Genomic DNA, 23,248 nt, shown 5'->3' with positions numbered 1-23,248 from the left:
AAAGTGACAAATTATTCATGTCATAGGGGATTCGGTATTTGGGGTGACGTAACGTTTATTTCATTACAGTGAAAAATAGATTGTGACATTAGATGGAATCGATTGGAAGCAGATGGAAAAGTTTTTGGGAAGAAAAAAAAAAGGATTAGGCAAATCATAAACAGTAATCATAATAAGTGCAAAGATTATGACTATAATAAAACTAAAAATCATTAAAATGATTAGTCATATAACCTCATTAATGTTTTATTCCAGTACAATTCAATTAGACTTTCCATTTAGACTAGATGTTGCGATTACTAGTCGTGATAATGGAGAGACTCGTTTAAAATTTCCTTCAGTCATGTTATTGTTTTTCCACCCCTATGTCTGCAGAACAAATTTACTCCATCTTGATATCTTGTTATATATTCCTATATTAAGTGTATTTTTTAACATAAAGGTAATGTTGACGTTTAAATTAATGATTTTTTTTTAATTACCTACATAAACAATACATAACATATTTTGTTGTAACATTAGTTATTTAAATTACCAAGAACCAAATTTAAAGCGCTCTATTGTGTTCTTTAAGGAAATAAAACTATCTGTTGGAATTGTTTATAAATAAAAACGGCTACGAATTCTAAAAATCTGAAAGGAAAAACGTTGAGCTGGTTTTGGGAAATTTAGTTCCTTAAACAAAAATATCATACTTTACCAATGTGATGTTGAAATACGCGTGTAATTAATGAGAAAATTATTATTATTTGTGAGATGATGTGATTTAAAAATATAGGTTTAATTTTATTTATAGTTTAATTTCTATTTTGTACAGAGTCTCATAATTTATCTGCTTGAAATTTATGTTCCGTATTGTGTTTATCAGGCAAAATTTAAATAGAATTGAATTTTAAACACATGTAAATATATTTTGAAAAGAAAATTACTAGAGGAGGTATAAGGATGATAGTGAAGAAAAATTGAATACATGACGGGCTTAAACCTCTTGCGCGTTCCGTATTAAAATAATCTTATGTGTAAGTGTATATCTCAACATTAACCAATATAGATTTTGTTGACCGTTTCTGATTTCTGATTAGGTTGCTTGGGTCTTGAGTTATTTATATAGAGTTATCTAGAACACATTACATAATATATATATAACCTTCACACAATAATATTATAAATATGTCTTAAGTTTTGATTTTATATTAATTAATTAAGGAAATGAATTGCAGATAATTTGCAAGTATATTTTTTTAACTAATATAGAAATTTTCCTAAATTTTGACACTTTTTTGAACTCAGTTATAGTATAGTTCTTATTGCATGTAATTCAAAAAATTGGATCGAATATCAATTGTTACTGACTTTTAGGTCAAAGTGTTTGATAATTTTATAGCTTAATTTAGTTCGAAGGCAGCGAGTATCCTCATTTAAAACTAATTACAACAAATTTATTAAAGATCCAGGAATCCTCCAACATAGCTCAATTTACTCATTATTTTCGTGACATGAGTGTAGAGATGATAAAAATCTTCCATTAAGCAATCCGCTCGTTTGCCATTGTTATGATAGAATAAAAACTGTACACTGGGTCTTTAGCATGAAATTAAAGTATGCATTTGTCTTAATCTAAAAAAAGTAAAACAACTAGTAGTTCGAGTAGTGCTTTTGTACAGTGTCTCTGCAAAATTCACAATAAAAATTCGTTTCAACTTAATCGACTGTAGGTTTGATGAGACAAAGGACCTGAACATTGTGGCTGGGTTCAATTTGCTAAATTGTGAATTTGATATCTTTGATATTAGTGTTACCAAAGATATAAATACGAGTAATTTATCAAAATTGTAGAAACAGAAAATAAATTGTTGACGCTTTTATTAACGCCAATAGAACAAAACAAATATCTTTAGAATTTTTGTCTATTTGTCATGAATGCATCTTAGAAATTCGATTACGATGCGGTTTTCACTGTTTCACTAATATACTATGGTAAGATTCATTTAATATTTAGTGTTTATATTATATCAATCGGCTATTCAATTTATTGAAATATTCCTATATCTATTATGTCTCTATTTACAAGTATTGACTGAAACTTTACTCCATATAAAGTTTTGGTAACAAAATAATAAACCACTTTAAAATAAAGGTGGAAATTCTCGTTTTTCTGAAATTTTTAATAGTGAGTGAAAGTTGACCTAAAATCTATAAAATCAATCATACGAAACAGGTTTCAAAGCAGGCTGGAAATTTATAGGTTGTACACAAAGCTTTGTATATAAAGCAAGCCTGATCGCCTGTTGTATGTTTTCAGTATATGTTATTTTGTTTTGATATAAAGTTAACACTTCTTTTAAGTAGATCACTGTGTGTACAAAGCAAATATATGAGGGAAAATATGTAGTTTTATAAAGCTTTATGTAACGCTGGACAGTATTATCAATCCTAGCAGCCTGTACACTTTAATGCCCACTGATGTCTGACATACACAAGACGTCTGGTCTGATACACACAAGTACCTCATACTCTAACATAGGGAAGCATTAGTAGAAAGTAATTTTTGATTACCAAAAAGATAGTTTTATCATCCAAAATATCTCAACTGGCAGGATTACAGACGAACAAATTCGGGGATAGAACTAATTTTAAAAAAAAAAGATTTATCCTAAATTATCTTTTCCATTTGTAATTTACATTGAATAACAAGAAGATATAACGAAGTTACATACACTCATAATTTAATAATCCAAATTCTAGAATTTTTACAAAGAAAATGTTCTAAATATTAAAAATCTTCTTACATTTTTATTAAAACAGCATGCAATATTCTGACATAACTACCTTGTATAATAAATTCATGATATGCAGAGCAGTGCTGGTTGAAACCCCGTTTTATTTAGCAAAATGTATTCGTCTAATGTAATAATTAAGTTATGACAAATAAGAAAAACTATTTTCACGTAATAAAAAACGTTGATCATCCGTTGGTCTACTTACATTTCATTTTTCTATGCTAATGTATCAACTTAAAACCTTCTCTAATTCAAAATATTTTATGATTCCGTATAAGTTAATCAGCTTTGTGAATTTTTAAATCACTCCGTTAATGTGAATTGGTTTAATTATACAAACTATCTCGAGGTGATTAACACGAAGGCAATTATGAAATATTATACATAATATCTCTCTAATGCAAGGAATAAGATCAATTTCATATAATCTGACATTATACTCAGCATCGTGGACTTTATTTGAAATGCATTCTCAGTTACATAAAAAAGTTTTGTTTTGTGTGACTAGTAAATACTGATTTTACATCTGAGTTACTGTAAATCGTACAGTCCTATGTAGATTTCCCTGTCATTGTTTGCTAATGAAAGCCCTCCCATTGATGTCGCATCTGGATAAAACTCGGACCGTCTATAGCTTGATACAATCACGAATAAAAAATAATACATCTGACTAAGGATAGATTCTAGACCTTTCGCTTAAATCGATAAAAAATATTTTTTGCAATTCCAATAAAATGATATTAGTTTTCAAATTTTATATAGTCTAAACTAATCTACTTCTTGAGTAAAAACTAAAATCTAAAACTTATATTTTCATGATACGGTTACTGATATGAACGCTATAATTTTAATGGATTTAATAAGACTTTCTAGAAATGGAGCCTAGCTTTCAGGATAATATGTAGGCTCTAATATATATTATATTTCTGTCCAGTGCCAGGTGAAATATGTACAACACAAGTTGTATGAAGTCACGTAAAACATGCAGTATATGGTTCTGCATATTGATTACTATATATTGTACTTTCTGCAGCACTCTTGCCTCTCTCTTGGTAATTAGTAAGTTCCTTTGACGGAGTTGTGGGCCAAAACTATCAGTAACCAACTCATAAATTGAAATAAAATTTAGTACGATTAATAGGCAATTCTTAAAATAATGAGATCTAACACTTTCGCGAGCATTCATTTAATTTTTAAAAACTACATACTACCGACGATCTGGTTATTTTGCAGCAATCGTGATCACGGGCAGACAAGATGTGAATGTTTGTCAGTTGGTTTTGTTATTTATCATCTACCGCCACCGTTTTCTTAATTTTCTGTCATGCGCTCACGGTGCCATTTGGTCCTGCGGTGTGATTACGGATATGAGATTTCATATTTTTGAGGAGGGGGTCCCAGGTATTGGATAGATTCCACCCATTTTCTCCATCGAAATTGGGATGTTTTTTAATTTCAATAGCATGTCGTAATAACCTCGGTATGTACCTGTCTTCACGAGCGAGAATTTGAGGCTTATCAAACCGAATGTAGTGTTCCCGTTTGTCCATTGTCCATTGTCCCAAACTTTGTACAAACTCGATTGTGACGTGGCATGTCATACATAGGACAGACAAAGAGGAGCATCGGTACTAGGGTGTAGGAACGTGTCTCAGACATTAAAAATAGGCGCACGTCGAAGTCAGCAGTGTGTGAACACACAAAGCAGTAGTAGTTATCCGAAAAATATTAGTTTGATTTAAATTCTTAAAATATATTTATTCATAGAAGAATACGTTATATAAAGTCATTAAACACATATCAATTTTAATAATAAGAAAAGTAAATTTTTTGAGGTGGATTGGATTTGTATGAATGAATGGTTAAATTTGAGCAAAAAATGAATAAGATGAATATCTGTAGTCAGCTTCCAACACACTGCGAGTAGAATGAAGAAAAAAAATTATTAAGGAACATACCTCAGTCTTCGTACCGTTTGTATTATACATAATTTTCCATAAAGCCGTCAGAAGGATTCTTCTAAAAAGGGAGTAAGTTCTATAGTTCCAGACTTTCAAACTCAAACATAAAATCTTTCATAAGTAAAAAACATACTTTCATTCCTAATTTATCTTTATAAAATATTTGCAGCATTCCATATATCAGAAATATGAAAATGATTTATTAAGTGATTTTTCGAACAATTTTCAAGTTAGAAAAACTTCTCGCCACATTTGCTACATTTGCCTCGACGGAAAACCCATTTCGTGATTCTGGAAGTGATGTAAGATCGTTTGCAATTTCTGCTGATAACAAACACCAATTTTGTGCTGTGTTCCTGAAACTAAAACCTGATAGTTGAGCGCTCTGGTGCAGGACTTTCCTATTTTATTTGACAATTGAGAATAATATCCTGCGATAGTTTCATTTAACTCAATAATTATGTTATATTGAAATTATTAAGTGGCCGTCTACAGTATAATATTAATTCGTTCATCCCTTATTTATTTTGCTAGCAGAAAAAGAAAAATCGGACATTAGCACTTTTAGTTTCTTACAAAATTGAGATTTGAAATTGATGAATGTTATAACAAAATGTATTTATTTTCACTTTACGTACTCGAAGTATATCAAATATAGGTCAGTAGGTAAACATGAAGAAGGATAAATACAAATAGTTATCATTTACGATATTATGTAACTAGTTCTTTTTTAATAATTATAACTCGTTTATAAAATTATTATATCATTTAAAAGGAAACAGAGATATGAAAACCTCGATGAGTTAGAATGTTAAATTGGTCGTTACAAATTTTCTATTTCTCTGATAAAGTTCCTTGTCACGAAAATAGATTTTTTTTTCCAAACTGCCAACACTTTTCTTATTAATTAAATTTTATTTATTTTGTTAAACTTTAAGACAATACAATAATTCTTGTTCAATAAAATACTTAACTGTTATTACGCTTTCTGCAAAACTTTATTTACAATACAATCATCAAAGTTACTCTTGGCTGTAATATCGATTTTCCAGAACCAAATAATGCGTTCGTCTTAAATAATATATTTTTTAATATTTTATAAATCGGTTTAAATTTCTCTTGATATATCCCGCGCAATATAAAGTTTGTAACAAGTGATAATCGTATTGTTTTTTTTAAGTCCAAATTTATAACATTAAAATTAAGCCTAATTTTATTTAGAATTAATAACACTAAATTTTTTAACAACACTACTAATATAACGTAATAATTTTTATATTCCTTATTTTGGTTTAGTATCTTTATCAGAGAATTTGGTTCATGTTTACATTTAAATAACAAATATACACATTTTAATTTCACTATCGTTTATCACTTAGCTTAGTCGTGAAAAGTTCAGTAGTATAAAAAAAATAGTTTTGCTGTTAAAGTTTGTTGAGACTTCAATATCGTAAAGTTTTCAAATAACGTTCAACTTTTACAGTCAATCACATTGTTTTACGATTGCAGAAATGTCGTCTAGTTTATGATGTTTAAAATGTACATAGATAAGAAGAAACATCTGCGAATGGTGTGCTGCTTGATGGAGCTTCGTTACACAGTTTGTAAATAAAAGAATTAAAAATAAATGATATTTATTGTACAAACAAACATGTCTATTTTTTAGCAACACTAACTTATGGAGTGTTTTTTGATATAGCGAAAATGGATTTCAATTTCAATTATAAAAGTGTATTTGCAATCTATTTGAAAACATTCTTTTTTTGTATTGGAAACTAACTGTTCAAATATTGATTCAGAAAAAGACATATTATTTTGATATATACTGCTATGATGATGATGATGATGATGACGATTGCTATAGATGACGTAATTTTCGTTTAATATGATAAGGGGAGAAATCACAGTATGAGTCTTCCGTATATTAACTTATAATATAATGTTTTTTTCCAGTAATTACTAGTTTGCCGGCAAATTAATAAAATTGTATATGACATTAAGTCAGCTGTATCAGCATATTTTTCTAAATTATGTGTGTAGCCGGCTCTAGCCGGCCATTTATAAACCTGACTTAATTAGTACTGTATAATACAGCATACATTATAATAACAGAAGTTAAGTTATTTTAAATAAAGTGTACAGAACCCGTGGCAGTGACTAACAGACTGTTAGAGATCATGTAAAACGGTGTAAGTATGTATAGGAGGCGTTTTTCCTTATATTTTGTATAAACATCTTCTTGAATGGAGGAACAGAGTTTGAAATATTTTTTTTTAATTTAATTTGTATTCAAATTTACATTCAATCAAATTTCATTCATAATTTTCTTAGTATTCCTACTTTTAAGAGATAAATACATATATATATATATATATATATATATATATATATATAATTTTCTAAATAATGGATGATAAAAATAAATTGATATTTATTTCAATATCAGTTGTTATATTTTTGGTTATACTAAATAGAGTACCCTACGCTAGAGTCACTAAATAATTTAAACATTTAAGATAATTTATATTGCAAAATTTGTTTTGTGGGATTCAAGTTTTTTTACAAATGGTAATGTATTTTTACTCTGTAATTTTAATATAAAAAATAGCTTTTATTTACAAATATAAATATATATAATTTCTGTAACTATCCTCAATATATTTTGATATTTTAGTTAGGATTTCATATACTATACATTATTAAAAGTTTAAGAGCGCGCTTCAGGTCGATTATTATTTAATTCGTGTTAAATATGTGATGAATCAAAAACTATTTAAAACCATTTTAAAGAATAATCATATTTAGACCATTGGTTTAAGTTTCTTGGTATTATTTACATAAGTGAAAAAATAAGCTCACATTTTATTCATAAGAAAGATCCGTCTCAATATTCCGATCTTAAGTTCTTCTTTAAAATTTCCTCGGAAGAGGTTTAATGTCTGCGTTTTTTAATATATAAGAAACTTATTCCAGCTCGACGTTGCTCAAAAGAACCGGAAAATGCTCTTTTAAGTAAAGATTCCTCTTGAACTTGATTTTGTCTTCAGCTTCAATAATGTCTCAAGGTAAATGTGAGATAATCATTAAATAAATACCCCAAGAACTGTCTCCTGATAATCAGCTAGCTCTAATAAAAGTTGAAGTGAAGTTTCTACTGTATAATACAAATAACAATAATGTTACCCCTTCAATGTATCGCGCTTCAGAAGCTCATGTATTTAGTTAGAACAAATAATATTTTGTTAATTTGCTTAAAGAACTCACACTAAAACACAACATCGTCCTCCACTCGGCACCAACAACCTATATATCGTTTAGTAAAGTCAATTTCCTCTCTCCGTATAACAACAATAAACAATAAATGTAACGATGCCATGTGGCAAGGATAGATTGTATTATTAGTAGTAGTATTATTGATAGTATTTTACAAATATTAATTTATCATATTATTGTCCTGAAAACAGATTAGTTTGATCATAAGTTCTTTCTTACAAAGATTATCAAATAAAACAAATTTATTTTATTCTCAATTCTTATTTTATATACCTACATGTTATTATTGTGTTTGGAAAATATAATTCATTTAAAATGTCGGCTTGTGTAAAATTGCTTCTGTTATTATAATCCTTAAATTGTGCTTACAACTTACAAATTATTAAACAATAGTTGAGAGCACAGTGTTCTTGAAAACTAAGTTGGCACATCGTTCAATGGGAAACTTGTTACGGATATTAAATTTACGGAGAATAAAGGAAATTACAAAATACATGCCTTGAATTATTTATAAACTTCAAAACATTGATTTATGTTAGGAGAATTAAATAATGATAATTTGAAATAGTATGTACACCGCATGGTCTCATTTGTATAATTTGTGATTCCGTGGGAATATGTAAAAAAAATAACGGCTTCAAGTACCTATTGAGTTCAATAGCAAAGTATTGACTAGTTAAATAACAAAACTTATACAACACGTATAATGCTCGATTCGTTAATAAAGATGCAGTAATATTTACCTTTATATTCATATTGTTCTTGAATTTCTATTAAAAAAAAGAATGAAGCAAGTTTTCTACGTTTGTATTTGTTTAAAGAAACTAAAATTAAAATATCATTTGTGCACCTAAAGAATGATAAGAAAGCTCATCGTTAAATTATACTTAACTAGCTGATTATTCGTTTAAAGAAACATTTTCCAAGAGTAGGCAATAAGAGTAAAGGCTAACAAGAGAAACATTTTTCTCCCATAATTAATAAAACTGCAACTGGCCGAGAGTTGCATGGACCCGTTGATGATTTTAGCGACTACGGTGTTTAGTGTCTTTTTGAAGCATTGAGTTTAATATAAGTTAACGGACTTTTACTTACTTCATTTCAAAATTAGAAATTTCTGATTTAAAAATCTTTATAATTGCAATTCTCTTAAAGAAGTCTTCCTTTTAATAAAATTAATTATTTTAATTAGAGTGACTACGAAATAAATTTAACTTTAGTTTCCACCTTTTTTTAGTTTATAAATAATAAAATTAATGTTGTGCGATTAACATCAAAGTAGGAAAGATATGCCTTTTTAGATTATTTCTACATTTTTAATATATAAAATTAAATTAATTAGCTTAATCTTTTCTCAGGCTCGGTTCTGTGTTTTATTTCTTCAACGAAGATATTAATTTTTGTGTGAATGACTGTAATTATTGCAACTTTCTTAGTTCCCTCGTGATCATTTTATACTATCCTTATTATCATTCTTTAAATAAGGCCAATATTTTCGAAGTCTATTCGAAATTTAAAAAAAGAAAAAAAAATCCTTTTTTTAAAAAAAACTACTCTACTTTATTATTTTACTACTTACTTTTATGCTCTAGAGAAAATAGGTATTCAAAATATATTCCTTAGCCTAGGGCTGACTAGCATATTATCTAAATGTATATTTCTACAAAGACTAACCACATTCCTTATTTTAATTTCTAATTGAAACAATTTTAATAAAATCTCTATTTTCATGTAATATGTTTTTTTCTGGGAATTTGATTCTGTCGACAGAACATCCAACATATTTTTACTCAAAGAATAATATGTTATAATAACAATAAAAGGACATTTCGTCTACAAAAGATCCTTTGAAAATAATTTATTATAAAGATGTAATATAGAATGATGATAAGTTGAGGGCTTTTTGACTAAAAGAAATTAGTGAAATATTAATTTTATTCACTGTTTTTTCGAAGCAATAAGTATGTGTAGTATTGAATGCCTTAGTTTCCTCAAGTGTTACTTGGATTACCAGCCTCAGATATAAGTGTAGACTGGTTAAATTAATTTACACTATAAAGAAACTTACATATGGTTATAAACGTAAAGTGATGTAAGCAAGTAATAGACTGACATGTCTCAAGCTTTCCATGTTAGAAAAGTACGTTTCAGCTCACAAGTAAAAATTCAAGTTAACATTTTTATAGGCAAACATAACATCACGATATATTGAGGATCGGTGTCATAAAAATGGCATCCGTTATTGATAGCCAGCTTTCCCATTGTAATTTATTGTATCGGCGGGACGTATGGGGTGACAGCATTATATCTTTATAGTGTTTGTTATTGTATTGATGGGTTTCCTTTTTTTGTTTGGACAAGATTTATATATATTTAATTCTGTGAAATTTGTCTTTTATGTAGCTCCTTGTAAACCTTGTTTAATTATTACCAATTTATATTTAAAAAATATTTCTCTCTAAAATTCACACCTAAAACTAAGTTTATATTTTTGTTATATCACTATATCTTAATAGCGATCCAACTCCCCTAAGTTTAATTTCTAAATATCCGGTTTTTAAGTTTATAAAACGAATGTAAAAAGTTTTCTTACAAAAGACTGATAGTTCGAGAGCGAGTTAACCCACGTACGTGCTTTAGTTAATTGGCTACAGTTACGTTGTTATATTTTTATAAAACCAATAGAACCGTAGGAAGTTACTATTATTATTATTTCTATAAGGTTTTTGTTTGGACAAATAAAGGTCAACGGAATTTATATTTGAAAAATTTTTTTTGTTTCCATCTTGTAGTATTTAAAATTTGAGTGGCTCATATCTGAATGATTATGCGTTCCAGCTTAAAAGAAAATATATATAATAGTACAGATAGATTCTCTAAACTAAGAATAGAAAGAGAAAAATAGAAGTATGTCGAGAAGTTAGAACTTGTTTATTAGAGGAAACTTGTTCATCACTTGAATGTTGAAACTTTACTGAAACTGCCAAACTAAGACACGTTTCTCTTACCTCGCTGTATCTAAAATTTAGAACTTTAAATTCTAGAACATTTTCTGAAAACGACACAACAGGCTAGCGAAATAAACATATAATTTATAAACATTAGATGGCTCGTGATAATTTATTATTTAAAGTCTAAAAAAAATACAAATACTCGTCGTATTATAAAGACTTCTTTTATTACATAATACTTCTCCTTTGTCGTATGTTTACCGCTACAAAAAAAAAAAAACATATAAATTTTTATGGCGATTAGTTTTCTTTATCAAAATTTCAACTTAAAAAATCAAATAAAAAATCAATCTCTGTTTTATTTCTAGCCCATACTCTATGCCATACAATAACGAAGTTGGACGTGCCCCGCTGGGCTGATCCGAGAATAGAAGCGCAGCTACGCTGTCACTACACCAAGCAGCCAATGGACCCCGCGTTGCATTCAGTGAAATGGTACAGAGGAAGCCATGAAATCTTCAGATACACACCGCAAGAGGTATTTGAACCATTTGTTATCTGTAACGCTGTTGTATTATTTCAAGATAACTTATTGACTACGAACGAAACTCTTATACATTCACTTTGATGACCGTTTATGAGTTGTTTGACTATCAATCCTCTTTTCTTCTGCAGATAACCTAAAACCTTTTCTTAAATGCGTAACTTTTATTTTAAAACCCTCCCTGGTACTTTTACCAGCCATGAAAATAATAAAACCTCTAAATCAACGCAATCCAAATTTAAGCCTATTGTGTGATAAATAAAAGATGTATACATAAAATTTAATAAAAATAAATATAACGTTGAGACGAAAATTCTCAGCATTCCCTGGATTCACAGTGCGGGTGCCGGGTCCATCGCGTTACAGGGAGAGGAGCTTCAACAGTGCCTGGGACTTGCGGCCCAGGTGTAGTTTTAAGGGGCCCCTATCTAACGCGCGTTCAACGCTCACCTCCACGTAATAGTAATTTAAAGCCACCACGACTTGCTTAATGATAGAGTAAGCAAGTCGTGGTGGCCTGAAGTTTAAAGGCCCACCTCTGATACGTGAGAGCGCGGGTTCGAAACCTGGCAAGTACCAATGTGATATTTTTCGAGTCATATGTACTTTCTGAGAGTATTTAAATACCACTGACAGACGGTGAAGGAAAACATCATGAGGAAACCAGGTCTTATAATTTCAAATTATAATATTGATATCGCCAACCCCTCTTGAGCAAGCGGGGTGATTAATTCTCTAACCTTCTCCATGCGAGAAGAGGCCTTTACTCAGCAGTGGGCTCCAATAGGCTGATGATGATAATGATGATGAGGCTTGACGTTTGATTTAGCCCTAGTGCCTTCTCGCACAAAATTGATCGCTGGTTTGGCTATTTGGCTATCGAAAAACTAACCGCTTCACGTTTGATTTCTGAAACCTTATCGTAACGATGGGAGTATTGACCGCTATTCAGGAGTACCCTACATCCCACCAGCAAATGCTTAGCAGTTCCAACTGCCTCCCCGCAGATGTAGCAAGTGTTTTCGGTACCTTTATACCATATTACTAAATTACTCCGATCTAGGAGAGTCATCTGGAACGCATTGATATAAAATTTTAGCAGTGCTACTAATCATGAATGAAAGACCACCATTTTAGTGTAAAGGGATTCAAAAATCTGCTATTTATAGCCAATCATTCTGCATTTCTACGCTCATTGCATGGATCTTATATTTAGAATTCTCGACTTGATAATATGTATATTCGTATCTTTGGCATTCCTACTTGATACTAATCCTTCTCTGTTACTTTGTACTCCTATCATAAACTGTTTATGAAATTAAAGTCCTGATTCTAGCTCTAGGACATCTTTGTCTTTTGGGAGTGATGTAACGACGTCATCATGGGGTTTCCCCCAGGAAATGTCTCTTGAAAACTCTTAGGTGATTATAGAGCTAAGATGGCCTTTTTAGATTCATCCCAAAGTTATTGCGATCCCTGAATAACGCTGATGAATCAGCTGACAGTGCGAGCCTGGACCACAACTACAACACCTCTATGATGCTTGCATCTAAATTTGAAAAAAGGGTTTTATTAAATCAGAGAGGAGGGAAGGCCAATTCGAACGTGATATTAGATAATTATCGCAGATCCAAGCTTTTGTGACGTTACATATCGGTTGGTTATCGATCTTGTTAAGACCGTTCAAAAAGCTATTTTCTAGTACTTCTAAGGACGAAGTACGACTTATATTGTCTATCTTACGACCACGAAATTTAAAAAGAGCGTTTTCTGTTACCGTAGAAACGCATTAACCACCTAACGATAATCCGGAATCGTATGAGGTATATTTTGTATGTCACCTACCGAGACACAAACAGTGACATTTACTTGTTCTCGTCTTCAATCCATCCGTCCACTCACAGAATTTATCATTCAATAGTAGTTAACAGTGTTTGGGGTTACCTGTCAGTATTGCGAGATCGTCAGCGAAGGCTAAGATGGATTCTGTGAATTTATCATTAAACTAAAACCGATAACCCTATTTTTCCTCGTTACTTATTAGTTTATCTACTAAAATATTAATTATGATATTAAATATTATTGGAAATAAACAACAGCCTTGAAATAGTCCTACATTTTAACTCAAAGTTCTCAAACGCCTTCTTTAGTTATTATAGAAAACTTTAATTTTGAGTAATATGACACGATCATATCACAAACTTGAGTTGGAAAGTTAACCATGTTAGCGCGAATAGCATTTATTCATGTTGTATCCACCCGAACGCGTTCTCTAAGTCTATCCAACAAACTGTAATTTGCCTTTCGCTTTTTTAGCATCTTTCAAACTCTCCGACAACAAAATGTTTTGCTCTAGGCATCCAGAAATATTAGTATTTACATTTATCTCTATTTTTCAAAAAGTTAATTGTTTTGCCATAGATGAATTGTTTTTTTTAAGATTTAAGAAAATGTTGGTATTACAACAAATATAAAAAAGTAAAATAAAAATGTAACAAAATGTACAGAGTAACTATGGAACGGAAATTTTTGTTCAAACACAGTACCAGGTAACTAAAGCTTTGCAGGCATTTAGACTTGGGACCTAGATCGAAGTTAGGTCAACTGTTTACCCAATTCAGAACTCGCCCGGAAATACGCAGTTACGGAAACCATTTCGTTAAATGAACTATAACAAAGATGTTGCACTATAGCATTGTTAAATTTAAGATGAAGAACTCTGGTTGAATATATTCTTATTTCAATATATTAATTTGCACGGAACGGTATTAGATTGAAATTTAATTTTATTCAAGGAAATTATTACTGAGAGGTTCCTCTAACTTTTAAATGTCCAGTGTCAGCCTAAATGGTTAAAATAATTATATTTTTAAAATTATTGCTAGGTCTAGTAAATATTCAAATTAAAATCTAAATAAGAAGATATAGAATGAAAAATTCATCGACACGAGCAAGAATTTAACCTGACGCCTCCGGAATATGGGGTTCCAATCGCTTGATCAATTAAATTGTCATGTCCTTACTAAAATCGAGAATAATTCATTCTATATTTTTAATCGTCATATTGAGATGCTTAATTAGTAAACTGGAAAGGTGACATTCCAGAGATTGAAAGGTTGAGTCCTATTCATATGAACGAGTTTTTTATTTTATATTTTCTAATTAAATTAAAATTTTGGGTAAATATTATCATGAATATTATCATACATATCGAAAATTGGATGAATACATTCATTCATTCATTACAATAATTATATATGGGATGCAGCTGACCCTGTGTTATTGTTAAAAACACTGGTATAGGGAGAGCTAATAAGATATCAAACAATTAGTAATATGACTAGCACTAGGGTGATTTTTTTATCTGAATCTAAAATAATACCATTAAAATAACAGAGCACTTATCAAGGAAATATTTTCTTAAAGAATTCTATGACAGTTTCCATAATCAGAAATACTACAAAGGAAATTCGTTGGACATTATATAAATGTGTTTCGGTTTCCGTACCCGAAGGGTCCGGCCGGACATTATTGCTTACGGTCAGCGCTCCTCCTAACGTGGATGTATTGTTTTTTAAATTACACTGACCAGCAAGTTTGCAGGTAATATTAAACTTAAGTATTCCTTGTATTAAAACACCATAACAGTGATTCGAGAACGCGTTCTTCATAAGTTGGTTATACCTTAAATTATCCTAAGTGTGTTATGTTTTCAAAATTCCTTTTTCAATTCCGTAAAACTGTTTTAACTAACTGATATCTTTTAAAAATTTCCTATGCGGCAATCTCCGTTTGTTTTTCGACTGGCCAAAAGAATATTAGAAAAAAATACTCCAATTTAGTCATATTTTTATCGTTTAAAAATAAATTTACAAAGAATTAGTATTGAGTATATAGAAACCTTAAATCATTTGAAAACCAATATTTCAAGAAACCCTTAGGATTCATCAGTTAAAGAAATGTTTGAAAAAACAATCGATTGTAATCTAGTATGTGCAAGTTGAAACAAAATATTTTTATTGTTGATTTTACCCAAACCTGGTTATATGTTTATTGTTTAATTGGTTTAATATGCCTCGTTTAACTCATAGGTTTAAATCGATATTAATATATAAATATTTATATACCAGAAATAAATAATTTTACAGACCCGAAATCCAACCGGCTCCGATGTGTAATTAAATTTTTAACAAAAATATTCTACACATACCACAACATATCTTGTTTCAAGAGTAATATTATGATTACATCGAGCTATAACGTGTGTTGTCGTGTAAAATTCTGACATGAATGTTATTTTAATGCCACTATAGAGAATAACAGCCTCCTAAAACTGAATGTGGATAACAAAAGGAATTGCCTTCTGATAGTGATCAAAGCGGACTTTGAATCATTTCATTGTATCCTTTTTAAATTTATCGAACACAAAATTACACAGATTAATTAAAAGTTATGTTGTTTCAACATAGTATTTTTTTTAATTAATATTTTATTCTGCATGTTGGTTATAATTTTACGGTAAAATAATTGCATGATTTTGACATCATTACGTCTACAACATTCCAATATAAAAATAGGTAAAAAGTATTATAACATAGTAATGAAATGAGAAAATGGTTCGACTAAATTCAAATTCAAAGGAAAGGAAATTATTAACAAAATTTTATACTGGTAAGAAACGTTTCACTTATTTAGATCGACTTATTATAGTAATATTATCGAAATATTTTGAAATGAGAGACCTATTTAATAAAAGCTTCATAAATAAACAAAAGTACCAACGACATTAGCTCAGAAAATAAAAGTTTTACAACAGAATGAAACAGAAAAGATTTATTTTGTAAGTCATAACATATTTTATTGATCTTAACATTTGTAACATTTACTTTCGGTTTATTGCGTTAAGTTATTTCTTTAAATCTGCTCAATTATGATTCGTTTTTAAGAGGCTTTAGCGTTCTTTTTTTATAAATTCAGTCACCGGCACAAAGGACTCCGTTGCTTCAAAATGCTCATTTGTTATTCTGGAAAATTTGGTAGAGTCTTTTTCAAGCTGGTTTTTCTGCCCACCCTCACTTTTATTTTTGATGGTGTTGATGTTGAAAATATTTTCATAAAACTTCGGAATTTTATGTACTTTTAAAACCTGAAGGCATCTTAATTTTTCGTTTAAAATTGTTTATACCTCTGATTTGGACTTGTTTATTGTAACTGTATTCTTCACTTTTAAATGTATTATTACAGCTCATATAAAATTAATAATAAAATAGGTTTTTTCTCCACTCGATGAAATGAAAATATAAATTAAATTTTGAATATATATTTCAATCATTATTATATTTTTAACATATATATATATTTCGGTGTAAAAATATTTTATAAAATGAAATTACGAAATCATGTTTCTTAAATTTTGTGACAAATGAATAAAAACTAGAAGTAAAACATTGTTATATATAAATTTAATAGTGGCATAACTTTTTTCTTCCGGTTAGATTATTCCTTTACCTTATCGTAATAGATTAACTCCTAAGTCCTTAATAAATCAAGCAAGTAAAACATTAATACTCCTCATGTTATCAGTCCTAAAACAGCCGTATTTTAAAGCGAATTACTCGGATCCAGACAACAAGCAACTCTACCCGTGTTAAAAATCGCTGCTCCGTCAACACTTATCTGTTCACTGATCCTTTGAATGATTGTTTTTCTTACAATCTGGTGGTTCAAACATCGGTGAAAAGCGATATTTCCTTCTCCTTGTAAAGTGTTCCTTACAAACGAATATCGTATAATTTTCTCTTACCTTTCGGGTTTTTTATATTCGAGTGTACCATTTTTATGATTTTCAAAATCTTAATATGTTTTACCAGCAATGCCCACTCACGATTTCTTCATTTAGTCTGTTTTTTTGGTTTGCTATTTCAAAAATATTTCGTCAATTTGTTTTGATATTGCTTAGGAACAGGAAAATAAAAGACTTAAAAGTTTAAGTATATCTACGAGTGAGAATTGTTATTATTGATAACATGTAACTTCTCTATATAATCTTGGACCAAGCCCGAACACCTGAGCAAGGTTCCGAGAGAACCTCTAACTGATATTCAACATTCGTTTTTTTTGTAAATGATCCTTTTCTATTACTTTATTATTCGAAATTTTGATTTCGTTCTCCCAACTTACTATTTCGCTTATTAAATATGTACGTTCAGGGGTATTTCATTAATTTAAACTATGATTAATAAAAATACTTTTAGGTACTAGGTGTGAGTTAATTCAAAAAAATATTTCTAAATTATTTTAAAAGCATTGAATTAGAATAAATAAATAAATACAAAAAACAAAATGTTTGTTTTCTTCAAAGTTTTGAACGACTTTGAATGTATTTTGCAATTTGTTAAGTTGTCTATTTTTAAACTTTACTTTTATTGAAATTGTATTCCGTATTAGCTACGTATATTTTTCATCACTTTAATTAAAAGGCTATTTGACTCAAAGGGATAACGTTAACCAGATGAAAGCTATAATAACTCTTTAAAATTTTTGTAGAAACAGTCTTTGAAACGTTTCAAGTAGAAATTAGTTAATGGAAGCCCTGTCAGATTCCAAAACTCTCAAATTCCATGATTTTATTTTAGATTCTAATTAATTAACAATTAATTTGGATTCTGTTTGAAGTTAACGGAATTCAAAACATTTCGTCTTATCCTCCAAGTAATATTATTTTGATGGATAACAATAATTATATTTTTGAAATGTTCAATTCTTTTCATTCCTTATTATAAATGTACCTGATTGTAATAGATTCTTAAAGATGATTGTTTATACAACGCCATCATATCTTATAAATAAAGATAAATATTTGAACATTAATATTCATTATATAAATACAACGTTTATATTTACACCAAACCTTTTATAACTTAAATATAATATTTTTTGAGGAGATGTGTTTCGAGCAAACTGTAAACCTTTACATGTCAAGTGTCTTGATGGCATTACGTAAGGTTGGGAGCTGACACGGGTTTATTAAAGATTTCAAAGCGCGCTAATTAGAAAAGTCGTAATTTGAAAAGCTAATTAAGCATTCTCAAAACCGGAAGTCATGTTCGTTCGCCTCGTGTCAACACGTGATACGGTTAAATGTCATCTATCCACGAGCAAAATATTTGTTTAGATGTAATTTTATCAGACTACTTCTGAGCAATTTTATAAAATGCATGCATTGTTAGTTATTATAATATATTATTTTATATTATAGTGTAGTCTGATAGTGTCGTGCCAACAACAAGCTGCCCCAGGGACTCTTTTAAGGTTTATATTACCTCGTTCCGGGGGGTACTCTGTTGAGATAACCAACCACTTATTCAAACCCTTAAATTACTTTCCCCATTTGACTAATTATATCAAATGTATTTATTTATTTAGTCATTCAAATGACTCTCTAATCTCTTCTAGATCTCTTGGCTAAACGTAATCAGTAACTCTCTTATCTCTTCTAGATCTCTTGGCTAAATGTAATTAGATCATTAGATCCATGTCTGTTAATTTTCTTGAAAATCATTAATCAAAACGAAAGTTGAATTACATTACGACTATAATTAAATGTTGCATGTAGGTGTTATTAAACTATATATATTAATTCATCAGACTGGTGGAATAATAACCTTGATTATGTTCTTATGCTTATTTATATATTATATTAGCACGTTATGGTGAAACGATGTCCGTTTCGCATTAACGCGTCTCAGGTGAACCTTGTGAGTTATAATACGCGTCTCTTTTATTACAATTTCGTGAAACTACAAGCTTATTCGAGGCCTGAATTATTCATATGTTTACGATGTTCTAAAAACTTTTACTGAAATTGTTTTTATTACACCCAGGCAATACAATTACGGAGCGAAATATAACTAGGTTTTTCTTGTTTTTGTTTAAATGAATGGTTAAAAATATATGAAAATTCGTTACAATATTGTTTTTGTTAATTTATGTTTCTTTTTTGTATAGAAACATTTACAAGGCAAAATTCTTTCACCTTATTACAACAGACTAAGAGCCAAATGGCCGGAGATAATCTAAACGTTCAGGTCTGAAAACATTATGCTGACGTCACACTGTAATCAGTTTGTGTACATAAGCCAGTGCAAAGGTCAACATGTTGGTAATCGGTGTCGGCAAATTATGCTTTAAAGATAAGAGAGAAGCAAATTAAATATAAGTATGTTACAAAATGTTGACGAAAAACCTCCATTACTTTAAAGTAACATTACCTTAATTTTTAATTGTTCTTTAATAATAGTTGTCGGTAAGTAAGATTCAATTTCAAGAAACAATGACAACTCTAGTGGAAACACTCGTCATATGAAGTACTTATTTATTAGACTGGATAAAAATGAATAATTCCCTTACAAAAGACAAAACACACTCGTAGATAGCAAATCAATTATTTTATATCTTATCCTATTTCAGAATCTCAAAAGCGTTGTCATATAAAAATACATGATTTTTATCTTTATACTCTATTTCAATTTGAAAGTCAATTTTTCTACAATAATACATAAAATTTAATACAAACTATATCATAAAACTATATGGTTACATTTATATTTTACTGTTTGATGGAAATTAAAAAAAAGTCTATTAAATAACATAAAACAGTCAAAACTCTAATTGGCCGATTTGCTTCGTAATGAATTTCGTAATCTTGCGCAATAATATTTTTTCACCTACTAAGACTTTCCATGACGTAAAATGAAAATGGAATGTGAAATATAAAAGTATTTTAATAAATCAATGAAACCCAAATAAAAGTCACGTCTTATCTAAATGACACAAAGGACCTTTAACACCAAATTATTGAGAGAAGAATGTTATCATAAAATTCCGATTTCCCTTTTTCACATTGGGATACCACATAAATGCAAGAATGTCAAATAAGTTCAATGGTTTCGCACAAAATCTGAAGGGATGGTTTGGGCTAATAGAAATTCCTCCATTGAAGGACTAAAAGAGCCACCTTTCGTATTCAAATTCCAATGAAATTATAGTTATATTCAAATTGGATTTATTATAATACAGGTTAGAATATCCCACCTGTTCATTCTGGAGTTAAAAATTTATTTCATCTTACAGCTGAATTTATCCTTTTACTACTTTAGACTCTTATTTAAAAAGTGTTTTTATAAAGGAACTTAAGAAAACATGTTTAAAAAACATACATTCAAAATATTACAATTATATTTAGTGACGAGTTATGCCATTTTTATAAATTTTAATTTTAAATATTTTTTTGCATGAATAAAGTTAAATTAATACCTATTTTGTATGTGCTGCCTTTAAAAAGGCAATTTCGTTGCATTTTTTTTTTTACTGCAATATGGGATATTTAAATTTTAACTCATGCAATTAAATTATATTTTTATTAACTTTAAATTTTAAGTAAATAAATAAATACATTTTTACAGGAAACCATAAAATTATCACTTAAACAAGTCGGTAAAGACAAGAATCACTGTTGATTAAACAAAATTAGGTATAAAAAATAAAAATAAAAATATGTTTCTTTTTATTAATTTCAAAATTTTGACATGAAGTATATTTTTATTATAGATATAACAAACTTTTGTTTAATGTAATTATAAACAATTAAAAATATTATCCTAAGCAAACACTTTCATCAAAATTATTTTGGCCACAAAAAAATATAGAGTTGTTTTGAGATTAGATCGTCGCACTACTTGGAACCATTTATTACGATGATTAATATTTTGACATAGATTTAAAATCACTAATGGCACGTAGCAAATACTTTCAGCTTCGACATTCGTTATATATATGTTTCTCGACATTTTCATAATGAAATATCGTTGGTTGAAAGTTATAAAATTGTATCTGATGGTTTAACTATGAGGAAAAATAAATTGGTGACGTCATAGCCACTCGGATTCATTAGAAAACTATTGACATATTATTGATACTGTGTTTAATTATTTTTTTCATATAACTTTGTAAATTAAGAAATAAAATTAGTTTCGTTAGAAATATAACGTATTATTTTTCCATTTACAATAAAAAAAATAACACCTAATTAAACAAAAACATTTCTTCATAAAAGATCTCTGTATCCTTGTTGAGTACAAGTATAGCACTGCCGAAAATAAATGTATACTATACGGAACAATGCAAGTAACTCATGAATCTTATTTTTTAGATCTCATCATAGTTCTCAGCATGATATTTTCTAAACCTGTCTCGGGCACGTCAAATCAGCGGAAATTACATTCTGTATACTGTCCGATATTCTTGGAAGCGGGAATGGACGGTTATTGAAAAATAACTTATGACCGGGGATATCCACGCGCGGCTCAGCTCAGCTTCATAATTCAGTGCTACTTTATATTCTATTTTCAATTCAATTTAACTTGGAGCCTGAAAATAAAATGGAACTGTTAATAAATAGCAAAGTGGCTGAAAGAACATTATGCTTTTAAAACATATTTTTCCTTATATAATAAATATACAAAACAGACAGATGTTACCTTGACACATGTGATGGGAATAAATATGTTTAAGTGAGATTACTTTAAAACTCATTCTATTTTACTGAATAACTACATATATACTGAACAATATTTTAGTATAATTTCGCAAATGAAAAAAACAACAGAAACGTCAGGTCAAAAACTATTAAATATACTGGAGTTGAATTAGTTTTATTTAAAGGTGTACTATTCGTGAAAACGTTGGAAATCATTGTATTGCATGTATCCATCCTGTGTGGGGACTTGATCAAATCGAACACAAAACATCATATTCCACTATTTATGAAACCTTTCCAAATAAAAATGTGTTGCCTTTTATTAGGTGCTTATTTTGTACGAGATTCCATTTATATTACATGATTTATTATCTTGTCAAATCTCGTAATCTTGTGTCGTCACTTGGGAACATTCAAGCATGACAGTGAGCGGATTGATAAATGTGCTTTATAAGGTTCTTATGATACGGACTTAGATAAAACTAGGTCAGCCTCCGGCTTTACACGTCTTGTATCAGTAGAAAGAAACATTTTTTTCTAATTGAACAATGTATTCTACTTAATTTCATTCAGTTATGATGACTGAGCTAGAATTTAAAGTTACCTGAAAGTTCTGGAACAACTAATTTAACCCCGAACATGTGTTGTTCAAGAATGAAGAACTTTAGCTTTAGCACTCAGTAAACAGCTGCTTCATAATTTTTCATGTTTATTAATAGTATACATTAAAATTTACTTACGTGAGTCAGTAAATTATAAGAGAAATATATAAATTCAAATATAAATAGTTGTATTAGTTTAGTTTTAAATGTAGTATTTAAATGAATTGGAAAAAAGTTCAATCATTTAACAGATATGCTAAATAACTGATAAAGCTAAAAATCCTCGCTCGTAAAAATAAGTTTATACAGAGAAATACGAGGGGCTATTGAAGTTTTAAATACATCCTAATAGAGAAAATGCTTGGTAATTTTATCTAAAATATTATTCAAAATACTATCCAAAATATAAAATCCAATGATCCAATTAAGCTCACTGTAAAATCTCTGGATTCAGTAAGCACAGAATGTAACAAAAAGCAAACGTAACCAAAACATAACGCAATAAAATTAAGAAATCGTTGGCGGGACATGACAAATAACAAAACAAACTGACATACACTTTCAGATCGTCATACCCTGATCACAGTTCTTCTGCAGTAA

At 29.3% G+C, this 23,248-nt stretch overlaps 1 protein-coding gene across 1 annotated transcript in view; it reads left to right on the top strand.

Annotated features, from left to right (window-relative positions):
* The window catches only part of LOC116773668 (uncharacterized), a 58,666-nt gene that overhangs the window by 29,005 nt on the left and 6,413 nt on the right, over window positions 1–23,248 (top strand). Inside the window, exon 2 of the mRNA XM_061521383.1 lies at window positions 11,334–11,503. Coding sequence (XP_061377367.1) covers window positions 11,334–11,503 — 170 coding nt within the window. The remainder of the gene's footprint in view (window positions 1–11,333; window positions 11,504–23,248) is intronic.

Source organism: Danaus plexippus, chromosome 8 (assembly GCF_018135715.1).
Source record: "Danaus plexippus chromosome 8, MEX_DaPlex, whole genome shotgun sequence".
Classification (NCBI taxonomy): Eukaryota; Metazoa; Arthropoda; class Insecta; order Lepidoptera; family Nymphalidae; genus Danaus; species Danaus plexippus.
This window is presented reverse-complemented; position numbering and strand designations above follow the sequence as displayed.